Genomic DNA, 26,932 nt, shown 5'->3' with positions numbered 1-26,932 from the left:
GCTTCATAGGTATTTCTGCCCTCTCCATCTGAGCTGAGTAAGGACTGGACTCAACTGGGAACAGTGACAGTGGCAGCAGCCATGATGGATGGGGGTTGGTTTCCCCCACTCTGCCTAGTCCCCCAAAAGCAGTCATGGGGGGGAGGGAGAACCATCCCACCCACTGCTGCTGCCACTGTGCTCATTCATTATGAGGCTGGCATAGAGCCCAGCCTCTGCATAGCCTGGCTGAAGGAGGAAGGACAGGCTTTGAAGCTTTCCCTTCACCCAGGACTGAGAGGAAAGCAGTAGTGGCAAATGGGAGAGAAGAGAGGGGAGAGGGTGAGCCTTTGAGCACAGAAGGGAAGGGGGATTCTTAAATGCTTTGGGGATTTTAAAAGGCTCTGGCAGCAGGGTCTGCCCAAAGTGGTGGTTGGAGAGAACAAGACTGGGAACAGGCACTGAATCTCTGCCCCCCCACAACAGCCACCACAGCTAAATCCTCCATCCAGCCCTGTACTCACCCCAAATCCTGTATTCACAGCTTTAGGAGAATTTGCAAGGGATTAGAGTAAGAATGCAGCTATGAAGAGTCAGGAAAAAAATCAGAAGTGACAAGTAAGACTCCCAGTTCATAGAATTTTCACCTTCAAAATTCTTAGAAAGCCATAGTAATTTAATAGTGTGCTCTGTATTGTATTAAAACAATGAGCACAGCAGTTTCAAATGAAAACTTTGAGGTGGAATCATTTGTATAATTATATCTCTAGCTCTGAGTTGTTATCAGGATTTAACTGCATTTGCAAATGCTGGTATTTTACAGATGAAAGGAATAGGAACCCTAAACCAGGAAGTTACGTAGTTGTGATTCTAATTTCAGCCTCAGAGAAGGGCTCACATTTACTGAATATTGTCATGTGAATAGCAGCCTAGGACTTTTTTGCCCAAGCCTCTAAGGTGACATCAAGATCTCCAGTTCTTCTTGATGGAGATTCTGCTGCACTTGAGGGTCTGAAGGCAGCACATAGTCCAATGCATGCCAACCATTCCCTAAGTTGGTCAACAAGCCACAGCTGAGTAGAAAATAACGTACAGCTGCAAGAGACGGTAAGTTTTCAGCCTCTGATTAGATAATTTGCCTCCTCACAGAGGCAGATGAAACTCAGAAAGCCTATGTAATTTATACGATGTAAAGGGAAAGCTCTTACGACTATGGTAAAGACTGACAGGGAAAGAATAGGATGGAAATATAGAATAGTAATGTTATGCCTGGTTTGTCATACCAAGGCTGAGACTGAATCTAGATATGAACTGTTGTGAAGATGAGTACAAATCCACCTTCCTACATTACTAGAATCTAGGTCTGCACAGTGTAAGTTTACTTTCTTGGGTTAATTTTGAGATGAAGGTAAATATAAAGGAGAAAAAAAGCTGGAGAAAGGATACAGGAGCAGTTAGATCAACTTGATCTCTAGTTAATGATGGAGCTGGTTAGTTCTCCGTGTTCTCTGGCAGGCAAGGTTCTTTGGTTAAATGTGGTATCTTTTTATTAGACCAACTAAATAGATGGAAAAATTGTTGCAAGCTTTCAGGCACAAACAGCCTTCTTCAGGCATAGGCATAGGGAGAGTCTGCTGTTGTTTTGTGCTATCCTGGATGGAATAGAAGCCAATATGCAAAACGTAGGTCTGTAAAAAGGCAAATGCATGGCAGTGAGGATCACAGGCCATGGGAGACGATAGGCGTGAAACAGGTAGATGTGGGGAGAGGGGGAAATGTTGACCTGGTGATAGAATGTAGCAGGTAAAATGTAGAGATTACCTGGGATTGTGGGATGACAGGCAGGTTATAAAATGCCATAAATACAATGTCTATATTTAGTCCATGATTTTTTGTATCCAGTAGATTAATGAAATGAAGATCTTAGGCTTGTCTACAAAAGATGTTTCCTAAATTCCCTTTAAGGATTAGAACTGAGAGACTGGAGAGAGAGTGGTTGTCTTTTGAGAAATGTGCCCCCACAGGTAATTGGGTATTTTTGCCTTTAATAGATTTTCGGTGTGTGTTCATTCTGGTATGCAGTTGGGTTTTTTTCTCCTACATATTTTCCATCAAAGCATTTAGGGCACAGATGAGATGTATTACATTTCTGGAGGTGCAGATGTAAGATCCAGGAATGCTGATGGCTCTGTTGTGGGGTGCACTAATTGTGGGGGTGGTGGAGATATGTTGGTAGGTTTTACATTTCTTGTCCCGGCATGATCTGGATCCATTTTGTGTGCTTTGGGCAATACGTTTTGGGCACAATTATCTTTGGTATAGAGTAGTGATGCACAACCTCTGGCTTGTGCATTGAATCTGGCCTGTGGGGCTCTACACAGGTCTAGAAATTTAGCAGTGGGGCAATGGGCTGCCTCAGTTCCCAAAACACCAAATTTCCAAACCCATTATGAAGCCCCACAGGTCAGATGACTGTACTTTGTTTTCTGGGAATCCATCCAGAGAGAAATTGTCTCAAGTCTGGATACAGGCTGGAAATACTCCTGTTGACCTTATTTGCTTTCTTTTTTTAAAGAAAAGTCATTTAAGCCATACAGTTATGCCCAAATAAAACCTGGTTAGCTTAAGAATAATCTTTTTGTTTAATTCTAACAGAAACTATTCCAGAAGTATTAACATCCTTAGGGAAGTTCATCAGCTGGCATAAGCTAGCTTTATTGACTTCAAGCAATGTGGCATGCCACGCTAAGCTGCACACACCAAGTAAGAATGTAGATTTTCATTCACACAAGTCTGTGTTGTGTGTGTGTGTGTGTGTGCGCGTGGCTTTTTGGGGGGGGGTTGTAGTTTTTTTGTTGTGCAAAAAGGTTTTAACTGACACTTTCTGTGCTCTGGGATCAACATGGGAAACAACCTGAGAGAGAGAAAAGATTAAACAGCTTTGAGCTTTCGATCTATAGAGAGTGGGTAACCTGAAAGTTTCCTTTTCCTAGGAGGTACAGTATGATTGGTAAGAACAGGTATTGCTATTTTATTTGCAGTGCGTACTTTCTGGTCATAACTTTCCTACTTCACTTACTGGTACAAAAACTTAACTCTGAAAATGCCTGCTGGCCTTTAGAACTGTTCAGTGCAGGGCTTATCGCACCTCATGCATGGTGAGCGCTCACATTAACTTCAGTGGAGATAATCACAGTACACACAGAAAATCAGACATCAAAACTTTTTCAAGATCAAAGCACACTACCAACTGATTTGGTACAGAGACATGCCATAACATGAAATTCAGAGCCACATAGACTCGGGACAGAAGCTGCACATAACCTGGTATAAGTGATCAGAAACCATTCAAATCTGTAACACAACAGAAGTTCAGCACACACAAACCATGCTCAAAATGGCTGAAACCAGTTTAAGATAAACCTGTATGGATGTAATATCAGACTTAGCTGATTTGGGTTAAATTGGATTGATGAACTTCTGTCCCAGATCCCCTCTAGATTAATTTAACTCACAGTCCCCCAGAATCCCAGGGTGCTTTGTACCTCCCCCACAAATCCCCCTTGCAGGGTGTGCAGGCTAGCCTTGGCCCAAGCTGTCTGCTCCACCCAAGCATGGAGGCATGTTCTAGCGTCCCCTGGCTTTTAGCCTGGGTGACTGCAGACGTGTGGCTGCATTTCTAGAATCACAAGTGAACGTCTGTTCACTTGCTTGTTGGTTCAATCTACCCAGCTTAGACTAACCGGCAAAGACTGAATTGATTCAGCCTTGGGTTTTTTGACCATCTGTACTTAGCCACAAAGTCCTTTTGACCAGTTACTACACTGTACAACATTTAGCTTTATAGCTTCACAACAATTGGAGAATGAGAGCTTTCCTCACATCTCTGTTCACAACATTCATCTGGCTGGCAGGATTCCTTCCCTGGTGGTGTCAGATGGCAAGCAAGGAGGTGTGGAAATCTCTCTTGAAGATTTCATTGCTGAACAACAAGAAAGATTTCCCCCCGCCCCCCCCGCTTGCCATCTGACACCACCAGGGAAGGAATCCTGCCTGATCTGCACAACAAAGAGCACCTCACAAAGATGCTGCCATGGACCCAGAGGGACAGATCTTCATCTTCAGCTTCCTCTGTGCAAAAATGAACTTTATTTCCTACCTATGGGGACTTTTTACCATCTTTAATTTTCCCTGAGCCTGACGAAGGGCATGTGAGCACAAAAGCTTGCAGAAAAAGACAATTTTTGTGATTTTATAAGTTAATATTGTTACCTGCTTTACAGTAGCATTTAGAAACCGCAGCCAGGTGTTGTGGCTTTGTTATGCTAAAGTAAGGGCCTTTTAAGTAAAGCAGCTCATAGAGCTACTGCGGTTAAAGTATGCCAATTTCTGTAGCCAACCATATATTAGAGAGTGATATGGTTAATAGAGCATCTGGCTGTCTTTGACTCTCCAGCCCAAAAGACCAGGTATCCAGTAAAAGATAAGTACAAATCAAGAGCAGGGTTGAATGATTGCTCTAGAGTTGCAGCAAGATGCATAGCCGCTGTGTCTCCTATTATGGCAAGAGCTGAACATATATTTACTGAAAACAAACTAACCCCCTGTATCTGCTCTCAAAAAGGTTTTGACAGTAATCAAGCGATTGTAATTTCTTTCCAAAATTCTGCCACTTCATAACACAGGAAGTCCTAGAGTAAAAATGTAATTAGATAAGCAGCATATTTTTCCTTAACATGCCTCCTTATGGCGCATTATTGCTGCATGTAAACAGCAGTTCTTAAATAGCAGAACTTAGACATAGCAGATTTTTGTCATGGCATCAACTGAATGCAAGAAGCTCAGAGAGAAATCCTACAGACATTTAGGGAGTTAACTGCTCTCCTTATCCATCCTTTTGGCAGCCAAAAGGATTACTTGTGTAAATAATATCACATGTGTGCATTTCCAAGCTTCTGTCCTTAGAAGGAACTCAAGTTAACTTAAGTTTCATGGTAAAACTCATGCTGCATAATTAAATAAGGTCTCAAAGGGGGGGACCCTTATGGATGTATTCATGAATGTTTACATAGTAAAGCTTTGAGTTTGTAAGCTCAGTATATTCTGCCACTTACCAATGTCCTCATTCCCCTTCTCAGCACATTTTTATCTTTTTGTCCTCTTTCTATAATACTGGCCAGCCAAAATGGGTTGTGGGGTTGTCTACAAAAAGAGTTGCACTAGTCTAACTTAAGGGCTAGAGACAAAAATTAGATATAACTCATAAGTGATCCAAAACCAGTTGAATTTTTGTAACGCAACAGAAATTCTGTGCACAGCAACTGCTTTCAAAATGGCCAAAACCAGTTTAAGGTAATCCTGAATAGATGTAGTATCAGACTTAACTAATTTAGGTTAAATAGGTATATTGAATTCTGTCTTGGATCCACTCCAGATACAAGTTAACTCAGTGTCCCTCAGCACCCCAGGATGCTTTGCACCTTCCCCACAAACCACTTCTTGCAGGATGGGATAGCCTTGGCCCAAGCTGTCTGTTCCAGCCGAGCAGGGAGCCGTGCTCAAGGGTTCCCAGGCCTTCTGGCCTGGGCGGCTGCAGGCATCTGGCTGCATTCAAGGAATTGCAAGTAAAAGTCTTTTCACTGCTTATTTGTTCAGTCCATGGACCAAAAATGAAACCTTTTAAACTTTTCTGAACAATGTCATTTTAATTAAAAAAAAAAAAAAAGTTTGAATCAAAGAGATTTTCATCCCCGATTAACTCCAAATGAGGCATATCAGGACTTATGTCCTGCATTGCAGACTCATTCCTAATCCCAAAGATCTGAACAACGGCTACAATATGCACAAACACTTTTCAATGCTTTGTTTATTGATGAAATGTTATATTGATATCACAAGCTCATCTTTATGATATTAATGTAGTATTAATTTATTGAGCACCCTTTGGAACCACAGGTTGTTTCAGTATACATTACTCACTCCTGCTGTCATAAAAATAGATCGGCAAATAATACAGGATTGATCACACAAGGGTTCATATCCTGTAATGAAGTTCATACAAGCTGATGTCTGCAACTTTGCAGGCTAGTTGGTTTGCACATGAGTGCAGGCTTTTACCCACAGGAAGCTCATTTTGTCATTGGAGCTTAGTTAAAATAAATGTCAGATTCAGCTGAACTTCTCTCTGTGTAAGGACATTTTCCCCCAGCAGCCAAAAAGTTAAGTGAAGCAGTGTTTGATGTGTATTGTTTAAGATAGCTGAAAATCCTAATAGGGAGCATATGGTACACCATTTTTTCCAGAAAAATTATGTATCCTTTTTTATTTTATGTGTCCTTTGATATTTTATTTATTTATTTTTATCTTTTAGGGTGTGCTTGGGGTAATAATTACTTAATTGCAGGAGCTGGGACTCTACATAAAACAGTTAACTATTATAAGACTTTGAGGCAGAAAAGGATCTTGGCGTCATCATTGACGCCAAGATGAACATGGGACAGCAGTGTGGGGATGCAGTCAGGAAGCTAACCACACCTTGTCATGCATCCACAGATGCATCTCAAGCAGATCCAGGGAGGAGATACTCCCCCTCTATGCGGCGCTGGTCAGGCCGCAGCTGGAGTACTGCGTCCCGTTCTGGGCGCCACACTTCAAGAGGGATGTGGACAGCATGGAGAGGGTCCAGAGGAGGGCCACTCGCATGATCAGGGGGCAGCAGGGCAGGCCCTACGAGGAGAGGCTACGGGACCTGAACCTGTTCAGCCTCCACAAGAGAAGGCTGAGGGGGGATCTAGTGGCCTGTTACAAACTAGTCAGGGGGGACCAGCAGGCACTGGGGGAGTCCCTGTTCCCCCGAGCACCGCCAGGAGTGACCAGAAATAATGGTCACAAGCTGGCAGAGGGTAAATTCAGACTAGACATCAGGAGGTGCTACTTCACTGTTAGGGCAGCTAGGGTCTGGAACCAACTTCCAAGTGAAGTGTCTCCTACCCTGGGGGTCTTTAAGACAAGGCTAGACAATCACCTAGCTGGGGTCGTTTGACCCCAGTACTCTTTCCTGCCATGGCAGGGGTTGGACTTGATGATCTGCTCAGGTCCCTTCCGACCCTACCAGCTATGAAACTATAAGGCTTGACAATACTGCAAATGATGACCTCATATACTCCAAATACCCCAAAGGTAGAACTTAAATAATTCAAGTTAATGGGTTGGTTTAGAGTTGTTGTTTTTGTTTTTGTTTTGGTATAAATTTTAAAGGAAAAAAACATTTTCTTATTAACACGTTGGCTCTGAAAAAGTTATACAACTTTGATCAACTGCTTTAGTTGCATATTTTCTTGCAATACAAGATCTCTTAAAGAAGAATAAATTTAGGGTGAGGTGACACCAACCCACAGTAAAATCTTTCTTGTGTGAACATCGAGTGACTGATGAAACTGGTTGGCTGATAAAACTGGTGTTTAGCATGCTATACAGAACTGGAATGGGATTTCATTCTGTTGTCCCAGGTACATTTCTGAGGAAGCTGCCCCCCCCGCCCCAAAAAAAAAAAATCTGGCCCCAGGGTGCTTTTGGATGCTTCAAGGCAGTGCCATACGATGGGCAATGGTCTTCTGTAGTAGCAAAAAGCAAAGAAAGTGACAGTCCTGGGGACAACATGTTTAAATAAACTATTCTATCAAAGTAAGCATAGGATAGTGGCTATGAAGAGCCTAATTCCTCTTCATAGTCAGGAATTCTTGTAAAAAAAAAAAATAACCCTTTCAGTCATGATGCCAGTGAAAGCAAGAACCTGAGGAACTAGGAAGCATAGTGTTTTTTGGCGAGGGACAGACATTACACATAAACTGGCCTAAGTGATCAGAAGCTGGTTTAAACCTGTAATGGAACAGACATTCAGTCCACATAAACCAGTTTCAAAATGGCTGAAACTCTCAAGGAAGATCAGGGATGACATCCTCCTACTTGACTCCTCACTAAGACCAAGTTGGAGTACTGCATCCAGTTTTGGGCCCCCAACACTTCAGGAGTGGTGTGGATAAGCTTGAGAGAGTCCAAAGGAGAGCCATGCACATGATCAAAGGCCAAGAGAGCAAGGCTTATGAAGGGCTCATGGACATGGGAGTCTTCAGCTTGGAGAAGAGAAGGCTCGGGATGGGGGGAGCTTGGTAGCAGCCTATAAGTATATAAGGGGTGTGCACCAGGATCTGGGGGAACAGTTGTTCACCGGGGTCCCCAAGGGATAACAAGGTCTAACACCACAAATTTCTGGAAGGCTGATTTAGACTGGACATAAGGAAAAACTTCTAACAGTCCCAGTGTCCAGGGTCTAGAACAGGCTTGCCACAGCAATGGTGCAAGCACCTACTCTGGACTCATGCAAAAAGTGATTGGATGCTTATTTTGCTGGGATCATTTGACCCCAGCAGACTTCCTGCCTAAGACAGGGGGGCTGAACTCAATGATTTCATGAGGTCCCTTCTAGCCCCTAATGTCTATGAAATCTATGAAACCAGTTTGTGATAAACCTGGTTGAATGTAGAATCAGACTTAACTGATTTGGCTCAAACCAGTCCTCATTTATGTAATGTCTGTCCCAGACCACTTCCTGGTTTAACTTAAACCAGAGTCATCCAGTATCCCATCTCTCTGCTCCAGTGGAGCAGGGCTGGCCCCACCCCTCTACTCCCTAGCCAAGTAGGGACAGGCAGGGGAGGGGGTCTGACCAGGCGGGGGTTTAATTCCTCCATCCCTGTCCCACTGGCAGGGACCCAAGCTGGGTCTGTCAGGCACTCCCTGCCTCATTGCTGTAGTGGTGGGCTGCCATGGCCCCAGAGGCAGAGGGGGCAGTGGGGGGGAATAACCCCCCTCCCTGCCCCCAAGGGACCGCACCCAAATCTCAACACCACCACTGCTGCTCACTCCCTGCTTCAGGAGAGCGGTGGTATAAGCTCCCTCCCGGGAATGTTTGTGCTATTACAAATTGGTTCAACCTAGGCAGGCTCTGGCTTTTTGAATGTCTGTCCCTAGCCTTTATGCCTAGCAAATTGTAGCCTAATTTGGGTAAGGAGTATGATGTCTATTGCCTTCAGTTCATTTGCATAGCTGAACTACCCCCATTCTGGGTCAATGAAAAGGCATTTAATCATGTCTACTTCTTGGGCAAAAAAAAAAATTCTGCTTCACCCTTCTTGCAGCTGTGAGGAAGTAATGCTGGTTATACAAGACTTCTTATAGGGTATTAATTTTTTTAATGAAGCTCTTAATGAAGGCTCAGTTACAATGTGTATTCCGCCCCAATCCTGTTTGGCTATGACAGTATGTTTTTAATCAGTCTACTCTTGAACTATCTCACTCTAAAATAACTTAATGGGTTATCTGACACAAAAAGAAACAACAATGGCTGCATGCAATTTTAAAAGAAAAATCACCAAGTGATAGTTTGTTGCATGTGAAAAATGGACAGAAGAATTTCATTCTTAGGTTAGTCTTATTGAAAAGTAAAGATAGCCCCTCCTCCTAAGCCCACTCTCCTCTAGAGGGGTGGTAGATGCCACTGATTCCTTTCTCTTTGTGACCTTTGTTGGAGGCAAGAAAAAAACAACTGCGTATTTAAAAACTCTAGGTTACAAGCAATGTGCAACTTCACAGGATGGCTGTGGGGGTGGAAAGAGGTGATGTACGTCTCCTATTTGGATTCATCTGCTCTGGGGGCTGCTTTGTGCAAAGCCAATCCCACTTTCCTGAATTACAGCAACTTTTCAGCTGCTTATGCTTGCACACAATTGGCAGAGTGCACAGGTGTCTTGTGGCTATACTTTCTTTATTCTGAGCATGTCCTTTTTCCCTATAGTATTAGAAGAAAGGGGAAGTGAAAGCCCCCCATAACTAGATCTACATCACCTTGAATCTCCCTTTAGTGAATTACCCTGAGCTGATAAAACCAGCAATAGGATCAGATTACATAAGCAGAAGCTATAGTAAACCAGAGGGTCTGGCTCTTTGTTACTAAGAGCTTTGTTTTCTGTAGAGATATTCCTAGCATATACTGATGCAGCTGGGAGCAGAATTGTATTTCAGTCTTTACTCTCTTTTTTTCTAGCCTAGAGAAGGAAGGTGTTGTGCTTCTGCTTTTGTCTTCTGGACTCTCTCCCAATTTCAGAGGTCAGAGATGTGTAGTTTAATAAACACGCTTGTCTTGATACTACCTGTGTCTTCCAAATGTTATTTGCATCTGAGAAAATTTTAAGGGCAGTTATTTAAAGCAAAACAGAAACCCCAATACATTATGTATGAGAAAAAGAAAACCTGCCCCTCTCTGTTTACACTCACTGTTGGTCCTTCCTGACCTCAATGAAAGCCTCCTCTCTTTTCAGGGCTTCATGTGTGCGTTTAAGAAGCCAGTGTATTTTTTAGTATCCTTTTGACATACTTACTTTAGTACTTGAACGTCTGAAAATTATCTAGATAATTATTGGTGAGCACTAATTACTATAACACAAAGAAACTTATCAGGACTTCTGTGATTTGCTTCCACTCCCCCGCCCCTTCTGAAGGAGGAGAAGCAAAGCAAAGACATTCAGGATCGATGATCCCTGAGCTATCTTTCAGTAGTAATGTGAAAGGTAGTTGATGATTTTTGTAAGTTCCTCCTTGCAAAGTAAGGCTTGCCTGCAGAAGATTGTTTTATTAGGGCTGTGCACAGCTTCAGGTGGTGATTTGATTTGGGGGAGATTTGGCCTGATTCGGTGGTCGAATCTCCAAATCCGAATCAAATCAGGGGACCAATTTAAAGATCCAAATCGATTCAAAGATCTCTGAATCTTTGGCAAAGATTCAGAGAGCTTTGATTCGGGCAGTCCCCAGTGGCTGCAGCACCAACTCCCAGCTGGTAAATACTAGGGGGTAGGGGAGGGGGGCCTGGGGGGGGGGACCCCTGCCAGTCTCTCCCACCATGGCTGACCTGCCTGCCCCAGCTCCCGGTGCTTTAAAGAAAAGCCCTGGTGCTCACCAGATGCTGCTGGGTGGGGACGTGATCCCCACATAGGTGGCTCTGCACAAGCTCCCCAACTTCCCCAGCCCCCCCACGGGTGCCTGCCCAGGCCAGCTCTGGCCCTTTAAGAAAAAGAAAACAGAAAAAAGCCCTGGGACTCACCGTTCCTGCAGCGGCAGCCTCGGGGCTTCGGGGGGCTTGTGCAGAGCCCCCATGTGGCATGGGGCAGTGGGGATCACCCCCCACCAGCAGGAATGGTGAGTCTGGGGGTTTTCTCAGGTTTTTTTTTTTTCTTCTTAAAGGGGCAGAGCCAGCCGGGGCAGGGGCTGGGGGAGTGAGAGGGGGTCGGGGGCTCGTGAAGAGCCCCCCACGCAGCATGGGGCAATGGGGGACAGCAGGGATCACCCCCCGCCCAGCAGCACCTGCTGAGTTGGGGCTTTTTTTTTTTCAAATTGCCGAGAGCTGGGCCTGGTGAGGCAGCCATTGCTTGGCTGGGAGAGCGGGCGGGGGATGGGCCTGGCTGACTTGGAGATTCCAGTCACCGAATCAAATCACTGTCCCCCGAATCAGCCAAATCTGAATCCAAAGCGAATACCAGCCGCTTTGCACAGGCATATTATTTATGACTGGAGGCGAGGCAAGGGTTTTTGTGTGAAGTTTTTGATTGGGCCAACTGCATGGGTGGGGATCAAGTTCTTCAAAAAGAAGGGAGTCGTAAAGTGAAGTTTCCAAATTCATACTTATGCATCCAGTTACCTGGCTGGATTTCTAAAGAGCCTGCAATGTCCATGTAGCCGCCTCATGTAGACAGAAGTAACCAAAGATGGCACAAAAGTCTCTGAAAGAAACTATTTTTAGGGAAAAATTGTTTTTCCTAAGAAAGAGTTAATATAAATGGGGTGGAAGATAAGGAGACGTGTGTACAGTCACAAGATACTGTTGGCTGAGGAACCCAGAGAGGTAGGGGAAAACCACACGGAATAGAAAACAGAAATCCTAGCAAACCTGGTCTCATAAGCCAGATGACAGAGAGCTTGTATGGGGCTCTTTACATGTTGATAGTGTTGAGTCCAAGTAAAGGTGTCCATTGAAGAAGATCCACCTACACCTACACCTTAGTTCTGGAGCAGGGTTCTTGGAACTTCTGTACACAGAAGCTGAATCCAGACTTGGAGGCATGTGCGTTCTGTAGAGCTGCAAAACAAAATGCCCCAAAGAAAAGTGGCACGGTGCATGCCAGAGGAGTGTGCGCTGGCTGACACCGAGGCTCAGTCAGTGTCTCCCCTCTAGTTCTGTACTACCTCCTGCAGCATGCTGGGAGGAATGGGGAAACAGCAATTTCCCCAAAGTGGGGCATTTTGCTCTACATCAAAGTGCACATGCAGAGGCATGACCCGCGGCAAAAAGTACCAGGGCAAATTTATGTGAAGGGGTGTGTCTCTACATGCAGAGGTGTGTGCTTGCAGCAGCACAAACTGCTGGCACAATGCCTTGGCTTTAGTATGGCACTGCTGCCACATTTTGCTGTGCCCCCACTTGGCTATCTGGGCAGTAATCACTCAGTAGATGCATTCGTTGTGCTGTCTCTGTGCAAACTGATGCAGCACAGCCCCCTGGCCCCAAATGGCCAGGAGGTCAGTAACCTCCTCGGGCCACCAACTGATTCTCCAGTGCCTGGTCTGGGCAGACTCCTGTATGTGGGTCCCCCCACCTGCCTCATTGTGGTCAGCCATGGCCCCTACAGCAAACTCCAGGGCCTCCTGCTGCTCCATGCTGGCTGTAGCTGAGCCTTGGGTGGAGCAGTGGCACAGTTGCACCCACCTATACAGCATTCGGCTGGCCCTGGGTGGCTGTATGGGCCCAGGACTGGCCCGGGGTGCCAGATGAGCTCAGCAGCAGGCAGCTGCAAGCCCTGCCATGCTTCTGATTGCTCCAACTATGCAGCGTGCTGGAGCAGCAGGGTCACAAACGGACCATACAGATGCACTGGCCAGCAGCCAGAGTGTCTCCCTGGAGGTCCAAGCCTCTGTTTGCTCTGGGAGCATGCTTTGCCCTGCTGTTTTTGGTCTGCTTTTCTCTGCTACTGGGAAATCCTGGTAGCAAATTTTGGCACTGCACTGCAAATTCCCAACGCAGCACACGTTTGAACATTTGCCTTGTTCAGTTTGTGGCACCACAAAGAGGCTTGTGGAACAACAAACTGCACATGTCTGCACATCTGGATGCAGCCAGAGGCCACTAGAGTTCCTCTGCGTTTTAAAGGGATACTACCAAGTTTCTGTGCACAACTATATACCACTCAGAGTCTTGCTATAATATTTCTGTCCCTTTGCTAAGCAGCAGCAGATTTCACAGCCTGATAAGTCAGTTTCCTATCTGTAGTAGAAATTGGGGGAGTAGAGTTAGGTACTTTCTTAAGTTTTCTTTTTATTGACAAAATATGCAGAATGTGTTTCCTTAAATGGATGTGGTCACAAAACTTGTACACAGAAACCATTTTTTTCTTCCCGCTGGAAACCTGCTTTACCACCACAGCACTTGTGTTGGTCTCTGCATGAAGTCTCACTACATAAGCCTGCTGGTTCTGTTCCTTCCTCAAGTTGCACTGTTCTTCAAACAGCTAGCACAAGTTGCCTGATCACAGGCCCTGGTTCTCATGGGGGACTTCAATCATCATGACATATGCTGGGAGCAGTAGAACAGTGCCCAGGCAACCCAGGAAGTTTTTGAAGAGTGTTGGGGACAATTTCCTGGTACATGTGCTGGCACAGCCAACTAGGAGCCATGCTCTTCTTGACCTGCTGCTCACGAACAGGGAAAATTGGTTGGGAATGTAGAAGTGGATGGCAACTTGGGTAGCAGTGACCACAAAATGATTGAGTCCAGGCTCCTGAGGAAAGGAAGGAGAGCAGCAGAGTAAGGACCCTGAACTTCAGAAAAGTATAGTTTGACTCACTCAGGGACCTGATAGACAGGATCCCCTGGAGTCCAGTGTGAGGGGAAAAGGAGTCCAGGACAGCTGGTTGTATTTTAAAGAAACCTTACTAAGGGTACAGAAACCAATGATCTTGATGTGCAGGAAGACTAGCAAGTATGGCAGAAGACCAGCTTGGCTTAGCAGGGAACTCGTCACTGAGCTTAAATACCAAAAGGAAGCTTATAAGAAGTAGAAAATTGGACAAACTATGGAGGAGTATATGAGTATTGCTTAGCCATGCAGGGATGAAGTCAGGGAGGCCAAAGTGCAAGGGAAGCGAAGGTTAACAAGAAGGGTTTCTACAAGTATGTCAAGGTCAGGGAAAGTGTGGGTCCTTTACTAAATTGAGGAGGCAATCTAGTGACACAGGATGCAGAAAAGGCTGAAGTACTTGAGGCCTTTTTAACCTCAGACTTCACAGGCAAGGTCAGCTCCCAGACTACAGCACCTCATAGCACAGTTTGGGGAGGAGGTGAGCAGCCAGCAGTGGCAAAATAACAGGTTAGGAATTATTTAGAAAGGCTGGACATGTAAAAGTACATAGGGCTGGAAGGGATGCACCCACGGGTGCTGAGGGAGTTGGCTGATGTGATTGCAGAACTGCTGGTCGTTATCTGTGAAAACTCATGTTGATCAGGGAGGTCCCGCGTGATTGGAAAAGGGCATATATAGTGCACATGTTTAAGAAAGGGAAGAAGGAGGATCCAGGGACCTACAGAGTGGTCAGCCTCAGTCTCTGGAAAAATCATGGAGCAGGTTCTCAACAAATCCATTTCTAAGCACTTGGGAGAGAAGAAGGTGATTAGAAACAATCAGCATGGATTCACCAAGAGCAATTAATGCCTTACCAACCTGATTGCCTTCTATGAGAAGAGGAGAGCTCTGTTGATGCAGGAAGAGCAGTGGATGTGATATACCTTGACTTTAGAAAGGATAATACAGTCTCCCACAACATTCTTGCAAGCAAGCTAAGGAAGTATGGTTTGGATGAATGGTTTGTAAGCTTGAAAGAAAATTGACTGAATCATCAGGCTCAGAGGGCAGTAGTCAATGGCTTGATATCTAGTTGGAAGCTGGTATCAAGTGGAATGCCCCAGGGCACCCTCAGCAAATTTGAAGATCATACCAAGCTGGGGTGAGTAGTAGATTTGCTGGAGGGTAGGGCTAGGAGTCGGAGAGAACTCGAGAAACTGAAGGATGGGACTAAAAAAAATCTCATGAAGTGTTCAGTCAGGACAAGTGCAAATTCCTGCATTTAGGACAGAACAATCCCATGTACCAGTACAAGCTGGGGGCTGACTGGTTAGCAGCATCTCTACAGAAAAAGACTGAGGGGTTTAAGTGGACCATAAGCTGAATATGAGCCAACAGTGTGCCCTTGTTGCCAAGAAGGCTAATGGCATACTGGGCTGCATTAGTAGAACCATTGCCAGCAGATCGAGGGAAGTGATTATTCCCCTCTATTCAGCACTGGTGAGGCCACATCTAGAGTACTGTGTCCAGTTTTGAGCTCCTGACTACAGAAAAGATGTAGACAAATTGGAGAGAGTCCAGCAAAGGGCAGTGAAAATAGTTAGAGGGCTGGAGCACATGACTCATGACGAGAGGCATGAGGGAATTGGACTTATTTAGTTTGCAGAAGACGAGACTGAGGTGGGGGATTTAATAGTAGCCTTCAACTACATAAAGGGTGGTTCCAAAGAGGATGGAGCTAGACTGTCGTCAGTGGTAGCAAATGACAGGACAGGGAGAAGATAGCAGGACAGGCTGCTATCTTTTGGGTCTCAAGTTCCAGGAAGGGAAGTTGAGGTTAGCTGTTAGGAAGAACTTTCTCACCAGGAGGGTAGTAAAACACTGGAACAGGTTACCCAGGGAGGTGGTGGAATCTCCATCCTTGTAGGTTTTTAAGAGCCAGCTGGACAAAGCCTTGGCTGGGACGATCTAGTTGGGGCTGGTCCTGTTTTGAGCAGGGGGTTGGACTAAATGGCCTCCTGAGGTTGCTTCCAAACCCAATTTTCTATTATTCTAATCCTTGGGCTCTTATGTAGAAAGGCCCCAAAACAGAAGCCCTCACCGAGGATTGCACAGCTTCAAGAGGAGGCCTGAGTATTGACATTCCTGTTTGAATAGCTGTCCTATAATACACAGAAAAGAAGGGGTGCATGCCCATCAGCCTGGGCTGTGACCCACAAGATAGCAGCTTTAACATCTTCTGAGTACAGTTGCCACACAGCATCCTAATTCCTAGAATCATATAATCATAAAAGGTTAAGGTTGGAAGGGACCTCATGGGGTCATCTAGTCCAACCCCCTGCTCAGAGCAGGACCAGCCTCAACTTGATCATCCTAGCCAAAGTTTTTGTGTAGCTGGGTTTTGAAACCCCTCAAAGACAGAGCTTCCTCCACATCGCTGAATAACCTGTTCCAGTGTATTACTACCCTGCTAGTGAGACAATTCTTCCTAACATCAAACCTAAACTTCCCTTGATGCAACCTGAGACTGTTGCTCCTTGTTCTGTCATCTGTCACCACTGAGAACAGTTTAACTCCCATCCCCTTTCAAATCTCCTTCAGGTAGTTGAAGGCTGCTATTCCATCTCCTCTTCTCTAAACTAAATAAGCCCAGTTCCCCCAGTCTTTCTATGGGGAGTTTCATCCTGCCTGAATATGCGTCAATGACTCAGAATATGTGATATGAGTATGTCTTGCCCCAGTCCTATCTGAATGTCAGTAGGGGAAGATTCCTCTTTGATCAATGCCCTGATATAGGCTGTTATCATGGTTATCTAAATTTCTAATAATGATGGTCATTGGATTGGTCAATATAGGTGATCAGCATGTAAATTACTCGGTTCTACCAAAATCCACTCCCTTTTTTATCATTCATATTACAGTAGACCCCACTTCCACTCTGGAATTTCCTCAGAAACTCCAGATGCTCTTGGTGAAAAGAATGACTCAGCTCTCAGAGAAAGGCATCAGTTGACTCAATGTGCTTTTTTCAGATGCTGTTCAGGAAACTTCAGTGGTCTAAAGGAAAGGCTATTTTACCAGTGCTTTTAATATGTGCTCTCTTCTTGAGCTCAGGTAGGTTCACAGTTTTGTATTCCTGTTTAACACCCTTTGTTCCAGAGCTGTAAGTACCCTCTTCTGGATTCTGTGGGCAGGAGGTTCTGAGCTAGCTTTGCCTTCATGTATCACACAAGACAAATTACTCTGGAATTACTTTATTGACTTAATTGACATTTGACCACGAATGAACTTGGCTACCAGACGAAACATGAACATTTAGACAGTACACTCCTGTCTCTCTCTACCTGCTACTTTAGATGACTAGAATGATTCCACTTTTCCCCCTGTGTGGAATCGCTTATGATATGAATGCATCAAACTTCAATGTCATTACTGTTGACTTCGCTTCTGCCTTGACATGAACTACAGAAAACTCATTGACCAGTTCTGAAAACAAATGGCTGAGGTTATCAAGGCTTCTCTACTCCATCTGCCAATGTTCAAATAAGATTATCACAACTCAAACTAAAACATGTAAAAAAATTATGAATACAAGAGTTCAAAGTGATAACTCCTTTCATATGCAACTTCTATTTTGTGCAGTCTCATTTTTCTGATGCTAATAATTTACAGCAATAAAATCAAGTGGTAGAAGATGAACTCTGGGCCCCTAAAATGAAGGGTAATTCTACAAAAGCCACTGAAGACTCTTTGAATTTATTCCCCTGAGAAGAGAGTTTGATCCTTTGTGCATAAGAAAGAGTCAGTTGAAGGATACTTCCTGCCTGCTGACATGTGGTACCTAAGGTTATATAATATACGAAGACTTCATGGTCACTGCAAATAGATTGGTATTCAAGAATATCAAGGATGTCTAACTATTTGTCAATCAATGAAATAGTGTGCCAGTGTCGTTTAGTCCGAACTCTGGATTAAGGCAGGATCATCCCTGTCTAGACCATCCCAGAAAAATGTTTTTTCTAACAGGGACTAAAAAAAACCTTACAGTCTCGGAGATCCACATCCTCTTTAGGTAACATGTTATAGTGCTTAAGCACCCCCATAGTTAAAAAAAAGTTCTTTCTAATATCTAACCTAAACCTCCCTTACTGGAATTTAAGCCCATTATTTCTTTTCCTCTCTCCTGTGAGCATAGGGAACAGTTGATCACTACCCTCATTATATTTGAAGACTGTTATCAAACCCCCATCCTTCCCTCTTCTCTAGACTAATCCCACATTTTTGGACTAAATTATGCCAGTTCTTTCCACTTTTTCTCATATACTTTATTTGTAAAGCTCTAGTCATTTGGTTGCTGTCTTCCGGACTCTTTTCATTTAGTCCACCTCAAAATTGGACACACTACTCCAGCCAAGGTTTCATCAGTGCTGAATAAATTTGAAGAATCATTTCCCATGACTTGCACACAGTACTCCTGTTCATATAATCATAGAAAGTGAAGGTTGGAAGGGACCTCAGAAAGTCATCTAGTCCAACCCCCTGCTCAAAGCAGGACCACCCCTGATGAAGCTTTGTCTAGCTGGGTTTTGAAAAACTCTAAGGATGGAGGTTTCTGGGTAACCTCTCTAGGTAAGCTGTTCCAGTGTTTTACTACCCTTTTAGTGAGAACGTTCTTCCTAATATCTAACTTAAACTTCCCTTGCTGCAATTTGAGTTGGTTGCTCCTTGGTATATCATCTGCCACCACTGTTAATACATTCCAATGTACTAATAGCTTTTTTGGTAACAATTTAACATTGTTGACTTGTGGTCCAGTGGGGCCTCTAAATTCTTTTTCTAAATAGCTACAGCCTAGCCACACATTCCCCATTTATATTTGTGCATTTGATCACTCCTTCTCAAATATAATACCCCACAGCTGTCCTTATAAAATTTTATCTTCGGACTATTTTCCAATGCAGCAAGGTCATTTTGAATCCCAATCCTGTCATCTACTGTGCCTGTGATTACTACCAGCTTAATGTCATCCACAAATTTTAATAAATATAAACTAGATGCCAGCCTCCAAGTCATTTCTGAAGATATTACACCATGCCAGACTCAGGACAGACTTCTGAGGAGCCTCACTTCACACTTCCTCTCAGTTGTACATTGGACCCTTGTTGACCACTCATTGAGCTTGAGTTACTAAGCAGCTATTCATCCAGCTGATTGTGGTTTCATCTATATGAGTGATAAGCAACATTTCAGAGCTGTGGAACAAAAGAACCTGGTTTGGGTCCAAAGTGGACCACTGTTCCATCCCAGCCCCTGCCACTTTTCCCTGATACTAGTTCGCCCTGCAGCATGGGATCAGCTCCCCAGACCTGGCACTGCCACAAGCAAAGATCCCTCCTGTGGGAATGCTACCAAAGCTACACCACTGACATGCTGTTGAAGCCCTCGCAGCTCCCTAGCTAAGATTTGGTGCTTATACAGCATGTTGCTGACCCCAATCTACAACATATTTTCTGAGATAATGTGGGAGAGACAGTGCCAAATGTACTGCATGTATATTATGAGGGAGTCTTGCTAAAGGTAACTATGAAATTTCAAATTGAGGTGTGAAACAAACTGCTTACCAATAGGCACAAAGAGAAGAAAAATAATAGAAACATTTTTACTTCAAAGCATTAAGACCTCAACTCTTGGTGCTGGAATGGAGACTGTGGCCAGCCAGACATATCATCACATCATCCTCCATTTGGAGGATGTGAAAGAACTGACTTACTCTTTGCTGTCTATGTAACTCACCCTTTCTATCTTCTTTTCCCCACTTAGGGTTGCATCAGGACGCATCCACTGCAAGGAGAAAAAATGTGATCTCATTACAGGGTAAAATGGTGAAAATGGAATGTATGCACATTAGTAATGCACCAGAAGGTTTGATCCTAACTCTAAGGAGAAATGGCACCCCCGCTGAGCTTTGTTACTTGCGGTTTGGAAACTTTAGCATTTGGAACAGAGTCTGCAAAGGTTCTGTAACTCTAGAGTACGATCGTCACACCAGCTGGGTTTACGCTGTTATTCAGAAAGTCTCTGTGAATGATTCTGGGGTTTACAGCTGCACCCTGGAAAGCATGATTCCTCCACCTGTGAAAACACTGGACTATACATACATTTGCCTTACAGTATCAGGTAAGCTAAGCGTTTGCAATATTCCATCAGACACCATTTCTGTGGGTTATTTTTCTTTTATTGTTACCATTTTAGAAAGATAAATATCCTAAGAAACTACAGCAAGCCTCTTATATGCAGATATAATGCTACTGTAATACTTACTGTTCATGCTGCTGAGTGTGGGCTCCCTTCTGCTACCTGAGCTCCATAAGGACAACCTAAGCCTCGGGTATCTTCCTGCTTGTTGCTGTCACATCTAAAGGAACCTTATCACCTGTTCAACAAGAAACCTCCATGTATGTTTCTCCTAATACTCCCCAAAAGCATAAACACTCTCTTCTCATTTCAGATAGCATTGCAGAGCGGGTTAAGGGAGACCTCCTGATTTTCAGTTGAGCCTTACAATACAGTTTCTAATGCAACGTTTACATAGTGAGGCATCAAACGTTAAAAGCAGTGATTCGCAGGGGTGTTATGAAATCCTTTTAAGGGTGCCATGTGATGCCACATAATATTAGCACTGATAGGTATGCAAATGACAACAAGATAAACCCAGAGATTTCAAATAAATATCTATAGTGTGAAAACTCCTTTGATTTGTTGTGGCCTTTATGAGTCCTTTGCAATGGAAAAATTGCCCTATTATTTTTCTGTAGTCAAAAAACAAGTGAAAGCAAAGATCTGGCATTTCCTAAGGGCTGTCTTGAGTCTAAAATGATTGAGAATCACTGAACTAAAGAGACATCTTACTTATCAGGTGATGGTTATTATGGGGTGATACAATGATGCAGCAGCATGCCATTTGTTTCCTCTGTTCCAGCTCCTCCAGTTGTTGAGCTTTCCTTGGTATCTCCTTTCTTCAATAACTGTGAGAGCACATTGACTTGCTGCGCTTGGGACTTCTACCCTCAAGACATCCAGTTCTCCTGGTATAAGGATGGAGAGTTGATCACCAACACTTCAAAGAATGATTCTTTGTTCCCCAGTAGTAATGGCTCTTACTCCTATATAAGTAACCTAATTATTTCCCATTCTGACTGGAGCAGATCTGTACAGTTTTCTTGCCAAGTAAATCATTCTGCACTGGAAAGTCCTGTTGTCAAACATATATCTTTGCCTCGAGCTGAAAAAGGTAAATGATTGCTGTTCAATAGGTACTGATTTAGTAATATGTTTCTCTTGGGCTAATCTGTTTTTGAACAAAGGAACCTGTTTAGTGCTCTTCCATACAAAGTGCAAGAAGGGGCAAATATTTGTATTTGTTCCTTTGGTTACATAGAATTGTTATTTCACCATGCCAGAAGAAAGAGTGAACCAACTATTAGTTATAATATGGTACAATATAGGCACTTTAACACCAATCTTTGAGGGAACAGCCCAAGGCTTTAGACCAAATCCTACAGCATCAGTTCTGAGCAATTAGAATCAGCTTCATGGCAGTAAAAATCAAGAAATGGTTGTGGGGACCCTTTAGCCAAGTATCATTTTGAGATTATACCCTTGAGGTCCCTTGCAACCCTATAATGCTATGCTTCATTATGTTTTCGTGCAAAATTCTGCCTCTAAATAGAAGCAGTTTACATGGTTTTTAATCATTAGTGCTAGAAGTTCTGACCAAGAACTGATTCGTTCCTATGTTTACAATGGCTAGCCCATTTAATAGTTAAAGGCCTACTGATGCTGCCACAAAACAGAGTTGTTTCTTTAGCTTATATGGCAGGAGCATGTATTAGGGAGCCATTCTCTTTTTCTGCATCCAGGCTGCATACACCCTCTGATCTTTCTTCACTTTCTTTCTCTTATTCTATGATTTATTTTCTCAGGATTCAGCCTCTGTGCTAAGAGCTTCTCTGTCTCCAAAGGATTAGCATTGCATGAAGTTTTTTCCTTTTCAAACATCTTTCTCTTTCCTGCAGGTCCTTTTTCTTCTCTGGTACCTCTTCCCTCTTCCATCCCAAACAAATACTTAAATCATGTTATTTACAAGATGCTGACAGTTTGATTTACTGCTGTTTATTCTCAGAATAATTACTCACTTTCAAATAAGATACGGATGCATCCTCTGAATCAGAACATCCATAGCACTTTGTGCAAAGGGTAGGGATGTTAACTTCTTATTAGGAAAACTGCTAAACTTGTCAAGAAAAAAATTATTGAAAAATGTTCTCAAGTTTTTTTTTTAATTTTGACAATTCAACATAAACTTTTTTTAAAAAATCTTTTCATTACAGTTTTCTTTCAGGGTATTAACTTTTTTATACCAATTCAAGAGGAAAATGATGGTCAAAATATGAGAATTTTCTATGGGAATGGAAATTTTTATTCTTTCAGTAGCTGTAATAATCATATCTTGTTTCCTAAACTCTGCTTATAATTTCTATTTAAACAAACAAATAAAAATGCTTACTGTTAAGTCCCTGATATGGACAACGAATGAGTGTTTTTGAATAGCTGCTGTGTCCTATTGTATTATAATTTATATTTTGTTTCTAAAGATCCTTCAAAGTTGCCAGTCTGGATCCCGGCTGCAGTGCTTGCTGGTATCCTAATGATACTGGTGGTGGCTATTCTGGCAATATTCAGTGAGTGTTCACCTATTTCATTACTCTTTTCTTTTATTAGAAATAGAAGGGGTAAAGATTGATAAGTTATAACTTCATGTATACATGCCATTATTACTTTCCACTGGATGGAATCAAAACAAGGTAAATGTTTGTGCATTTGTTGTCCCCTAATGATTGGGCACCTACTAAGAAAAGAGAAGCTGTAATACTAATAAAAAGTCTATCTTAATTCAGGTGCTAGATACTTGTGTGCTAAGACTTGAAATAGAAAGTGGGTAAAAGAAACAACAAGGTGTCTAATATAACAAAATGCCTATTGATCTCCTCTTCTGATGGACTCAATCTTATTTTTTCCCTTTCATCCACTGATTGTTTGCCTAATAACATTTACCCAAAACAGCCCTTACAGGCTTGAGAAGGCAACAGGCTGCTGTAGAGCTTAAAGTTGGGGAAAGAGTTCATGGAACTAAACATAGTAATAAAATCTAGCTGTACAAATAGCATTTTGGTTTGGAGTGGATAATGGGATAGAAGACCTTTCACCTCCAGGTCATCAGCTGAAATCCAACCCCTGTCCAAAGTGACAAAAATTTCTTTTCCAACTGTGAAATTACTTTTTTGGTTTTACTTCAGTTCCCAGGGAAAAACATTCACAGAATGAAAATCTGCCCCTCCCCAATTAACTGGCAGCTTGGTTAGCAGCTGAACAGGGGGACTAAGGTCTGAGAAATCTTGGAGACTCCGTTACCTTTTTCCTCCAAGGTCAACGTTGAGGTTCATTGACTGGGCTGTGTAGGGAAGCTTGCAGTGCCACTGCCTATACTGTGCCATGAACAGCTCCATTGACTAAGGCTTTAATTCATTCACATAATTTCATGCTATCCACATATTTGCAACAGAGAAGAAATTCACAGTACACCCATGGTGGTATATGTTAGCATAACCTCATGAGCTGTTGCAATAGATTTTCCTACTGTGTCATATGTGTTATATAAAGATTTGCAAAAGGTGTACAAAAGACTTGGCTCCACCAACCAATGTAACTCAATGAGACTGACTGCTTTTCAGTAGCAATTATGAGGGAAGAAATCCTACTACCTTGAAGACTTGTTCCCATACCCATATATAGTATGTGATTAATATTTACTCCCTCTGGTGGTCAAACATAATAGCAAAGGACTAACATGGAAGCCTAAGATAGAATTGGATGTGTTAAAACAACACTTACAGTTAAACCACTGAAGCATTTCTAAGTTGCACTTTGCCCCTATCAAAAGTTGTGTCTGTTTTAAGCTAAGCCAACTTTATGTATCTGTTTTAGGATCCAAGACCACATCACAGAGCTCTCCAGACAGAGTTATGCCAGAGACTGTTGTGATGCAACTCCCACAAGAATGCCAGAGAGAGAAGTGCCACACAACTTATGCGTTGCTTAATTATTATCCAGGATCTACATTATGAGTGGTTGTCAAGTGTGGTATGTGGGGTATGAAATACAGAAGGAAACCTTGCATTGCCTCGAAGTCTTCTGCACTGAACATGATGATGGAAGACGGGAGCTTCTGGGGAAACAAATAACACCTGCTACTTGTAATACTGAAGCCTTGAGCTGTCAAATAACAAGTAAAGCAAAGCCACTTGTGAAGAAGGGCACTGTGCTAGATGCTGCTTTGAGTTCTCAGACCTAGTTAATATTTTAGCAGAAAGGTCAACATCTAATCTGGCACATAAAGGGAACTGAAATGTCCCTGAGGTGCCTGATCTGAGTGCAAGGTGACTGTGGGTCTTTGGGAGAAGATGCACTGCTTTGGAGTATTATGGTTATGACCATGAGGTTAGGCAGCCTAGGGAAATTTTCAGACTGGTGCTTCACAATCCACTGCATTCATTTGGCTGAACTTGGCTCACTGAGTCACAATTAAGCCAATATCCCAGCAACGCAGCTAAGACATAATTGATGGAAATTCTGTTGTTCAAATGGGTCCAAGACATTTTCTGATGATTAAAGTCCATGCCACTGTGTCAGATAAAGGGTGTTCTGGCTAAATTCCAGTGAACAGCCTTCACTCTAAAATTCCCTACACATTGCAGCCTACTGTGCACTTTCACATGTCTGTCACGCTCCACCCCAGAACTGATTGAATTTCTAGGGTTGGTCACATTGTTCTACATGCAATCCATACTTTGCAAATCACTTATTTTGGGAGCCTTCAGCATGAAAGAGGAACTAGCTCCACTTATGGGAATTTCTTGAGTTAACTGTTGCCTGCAGTTGTGGAGAGCTAGATTTGAGGAAGACCCTTCTAGTCCTGTGTCCCTATGTTCCTGGATAGCTGTAAGGTTTTATCACTTTTTATCACTTTCTTGTTTTTATAAATATTGCACAAATTATTACTTTTACCATATTCTAGTGTATTACTCTGGCTTTGTTAGCCACTGGATCTTTATGAAAGATGCTGATTATCTTAAATGTTGGCTCTTGTTTACAAACTGTTACTGTGTGGCAAGGAGGCAATTATAGACTACAACAGCAAGATGGACTTTATTTTTGTGTGTTCCTACTGATCCTGAACTCTTTGGCCTGTTCTGGAGATGCTTTCATTGGAATGCATTAATGTATTTTCAGCATACAAAATTACCAGATTTTGGGTCTGAGGATGTTACACAACTTGCCAGTTGGTCAAATCACAAACAAGATTTTATGAAGGGGGATAAGGCAAGGTGCCACGTTTATTGATTACATGAGTTAGACATAGAGGTTCAGGCACACCGTTCATACCAACACACACAAATCATCATACACATCATTACACACAGACATACACATACACAAAACAACCATTTCATCCACACATACACCAGATATAGTTACCAGCAATAGTTGCTCAATATCAGCCCAGGGTGGCCAACCTGGGCTTATTGAGTAGATGATGATTTGAAGATAGCAGATTTGAAGATAACAGCTGGAGCAGAGTGAACAGATGCATCTGTGCTCCAATGACATAGCAGTAGAGAAAGAGACTCACCCAATGTGGCATTTTCAAAGTGTTCTTTTATAGGGATTGGCATCTTTTGTTTCAGTGCTTTGGGGCTTTTCCATACCCAGCTTCTGTATTTGCAGTTGTTCTTCTTTTGTCTTCAGCTTATCTTAGCCTTGGAGTGTTTTTGTTGTCCGGCTGGCAGAATTTTTTCTTCTGTTATCTCCTTTGTGCCTTCAAGCTTCAAAGGGATTCTTCAGCTGTTTGTTAGTTAGTTACTGGCTGGTAACTTATATCTGGTGCCTTGTTGCTTACATAAACAGTTGAATTTTCTTCTTCTGTCTTTGTCATTCTCCACCATTCACCCTTTTACACACACTCATACATAAAGGCTATGCAGAGTTCATTCATTTATGTCAAGCAGAAGGATAGAAAATGGAGTTTTCAAGTTGCTTACAGGACAAGACTAACATGGTTACACTTCACTATTATTACACTTTATGTTAACATCAGCTACATTAGTTCAGTTCATGCTACAAGGAGAGGTCCTAAAGGAAAGAAAATGATGGAAAATGTAGTTGGTACCAAGGATTTTTAAGGGTGCATGTTTATACAAATAATTACCACAAGCAAAAACTGAGAACAATGGCTTTGAAATCAATAAAGATCTTTAAATAAAGAAAACTGAGTATATATAGCATCTACATGTCTTGCTCTGGTCTAATTTATTCCATTTTTATTTCCTTTTTTTTTCCAGTGCATATCATCTAAAATTTTATTTCATGGTTAAAAAGAAAAATAGGAGAAAGAATCCAATCATAATGTAATGTGTTTAGGCACAAAAGAGTCTAGATTAACAGTACAGTTGGGGTATGTTTAAAGACCTAGAAACCTAATGGATATGACTTTTTAACAGTTGACTTGACATCCAGTTACTGTTAATTTTAATGGAAAGAAGGCATCTATGTCCCTAAGGCATCTTTGAAAATCTTGGCCCTAATAATTTTCATAAATGAAAATTTAGAGTTCAGTCATGCAGATACTTACCATGGAGCATGACTCTTATTTTTGTGTGTAATCTTATTTAGGTCAGTTGATTTATTGCCCAATCAGAATCAAATCTCACATAAGTTAACAGGAAAGATGCTTTATGGATTCTGTTGCTAATTTACATAGTTAAATCCGGTGAAGGGAAACCCTTTCCCCTTTGAATTTCTTTGGAAAGAAAAAATACCCGATTCTGAATTTTTTACTGTATGGACTATGGATCCAGTTTCAGTTAAACTTGCTCCACTGTTTTTGGGACCTT

The 26,932-nt window shown here is 42.7% G+C and overlaps 1 gene segment (V, D, J or C); it reads left to right on the top strand.

Annotated features, from left to right (window-relative positions):
• The first annotated feature begins 896 nt into the window (after positions 1–896).
• Positions 897–26,305, top strand: LOC149874220 (immunoglobulin heavy constant epsilon-like). The segment is given in 6 exon segments: positions 897–1,086; positions 16,955–17,036; positions 19,743–20,099; positions 20,902–21,213; positions 22,577–22,663; positions 23,967–26,305. Coding segments are annotated over 5 exon segments (978 nt in total).
• The last annotated feature ends 627 nt before the right edge of the window (positions 26,306–26,932 follow it).

The sequence above is a fragment of the Crocodylus siamensis genome, chromosome 1 (assembly GCF_052110815.1).
Source record: "Crocodylus siamensis isolate JL-2025a chromosome 1, ASM5211081v1, whole genome shotgun sequence".
Taxonomy (NCBI): domain Eukaryota; kingdom Metazoa; phylum Chordata; order Crocodylia; family Crocodylidae; genus Crocodylus; species Crocodylus siamensis.
Note: the sequence above shows the minus strand (reverse complement) of the source record. Positions and strands in the feature narration are given on the sequence as shown.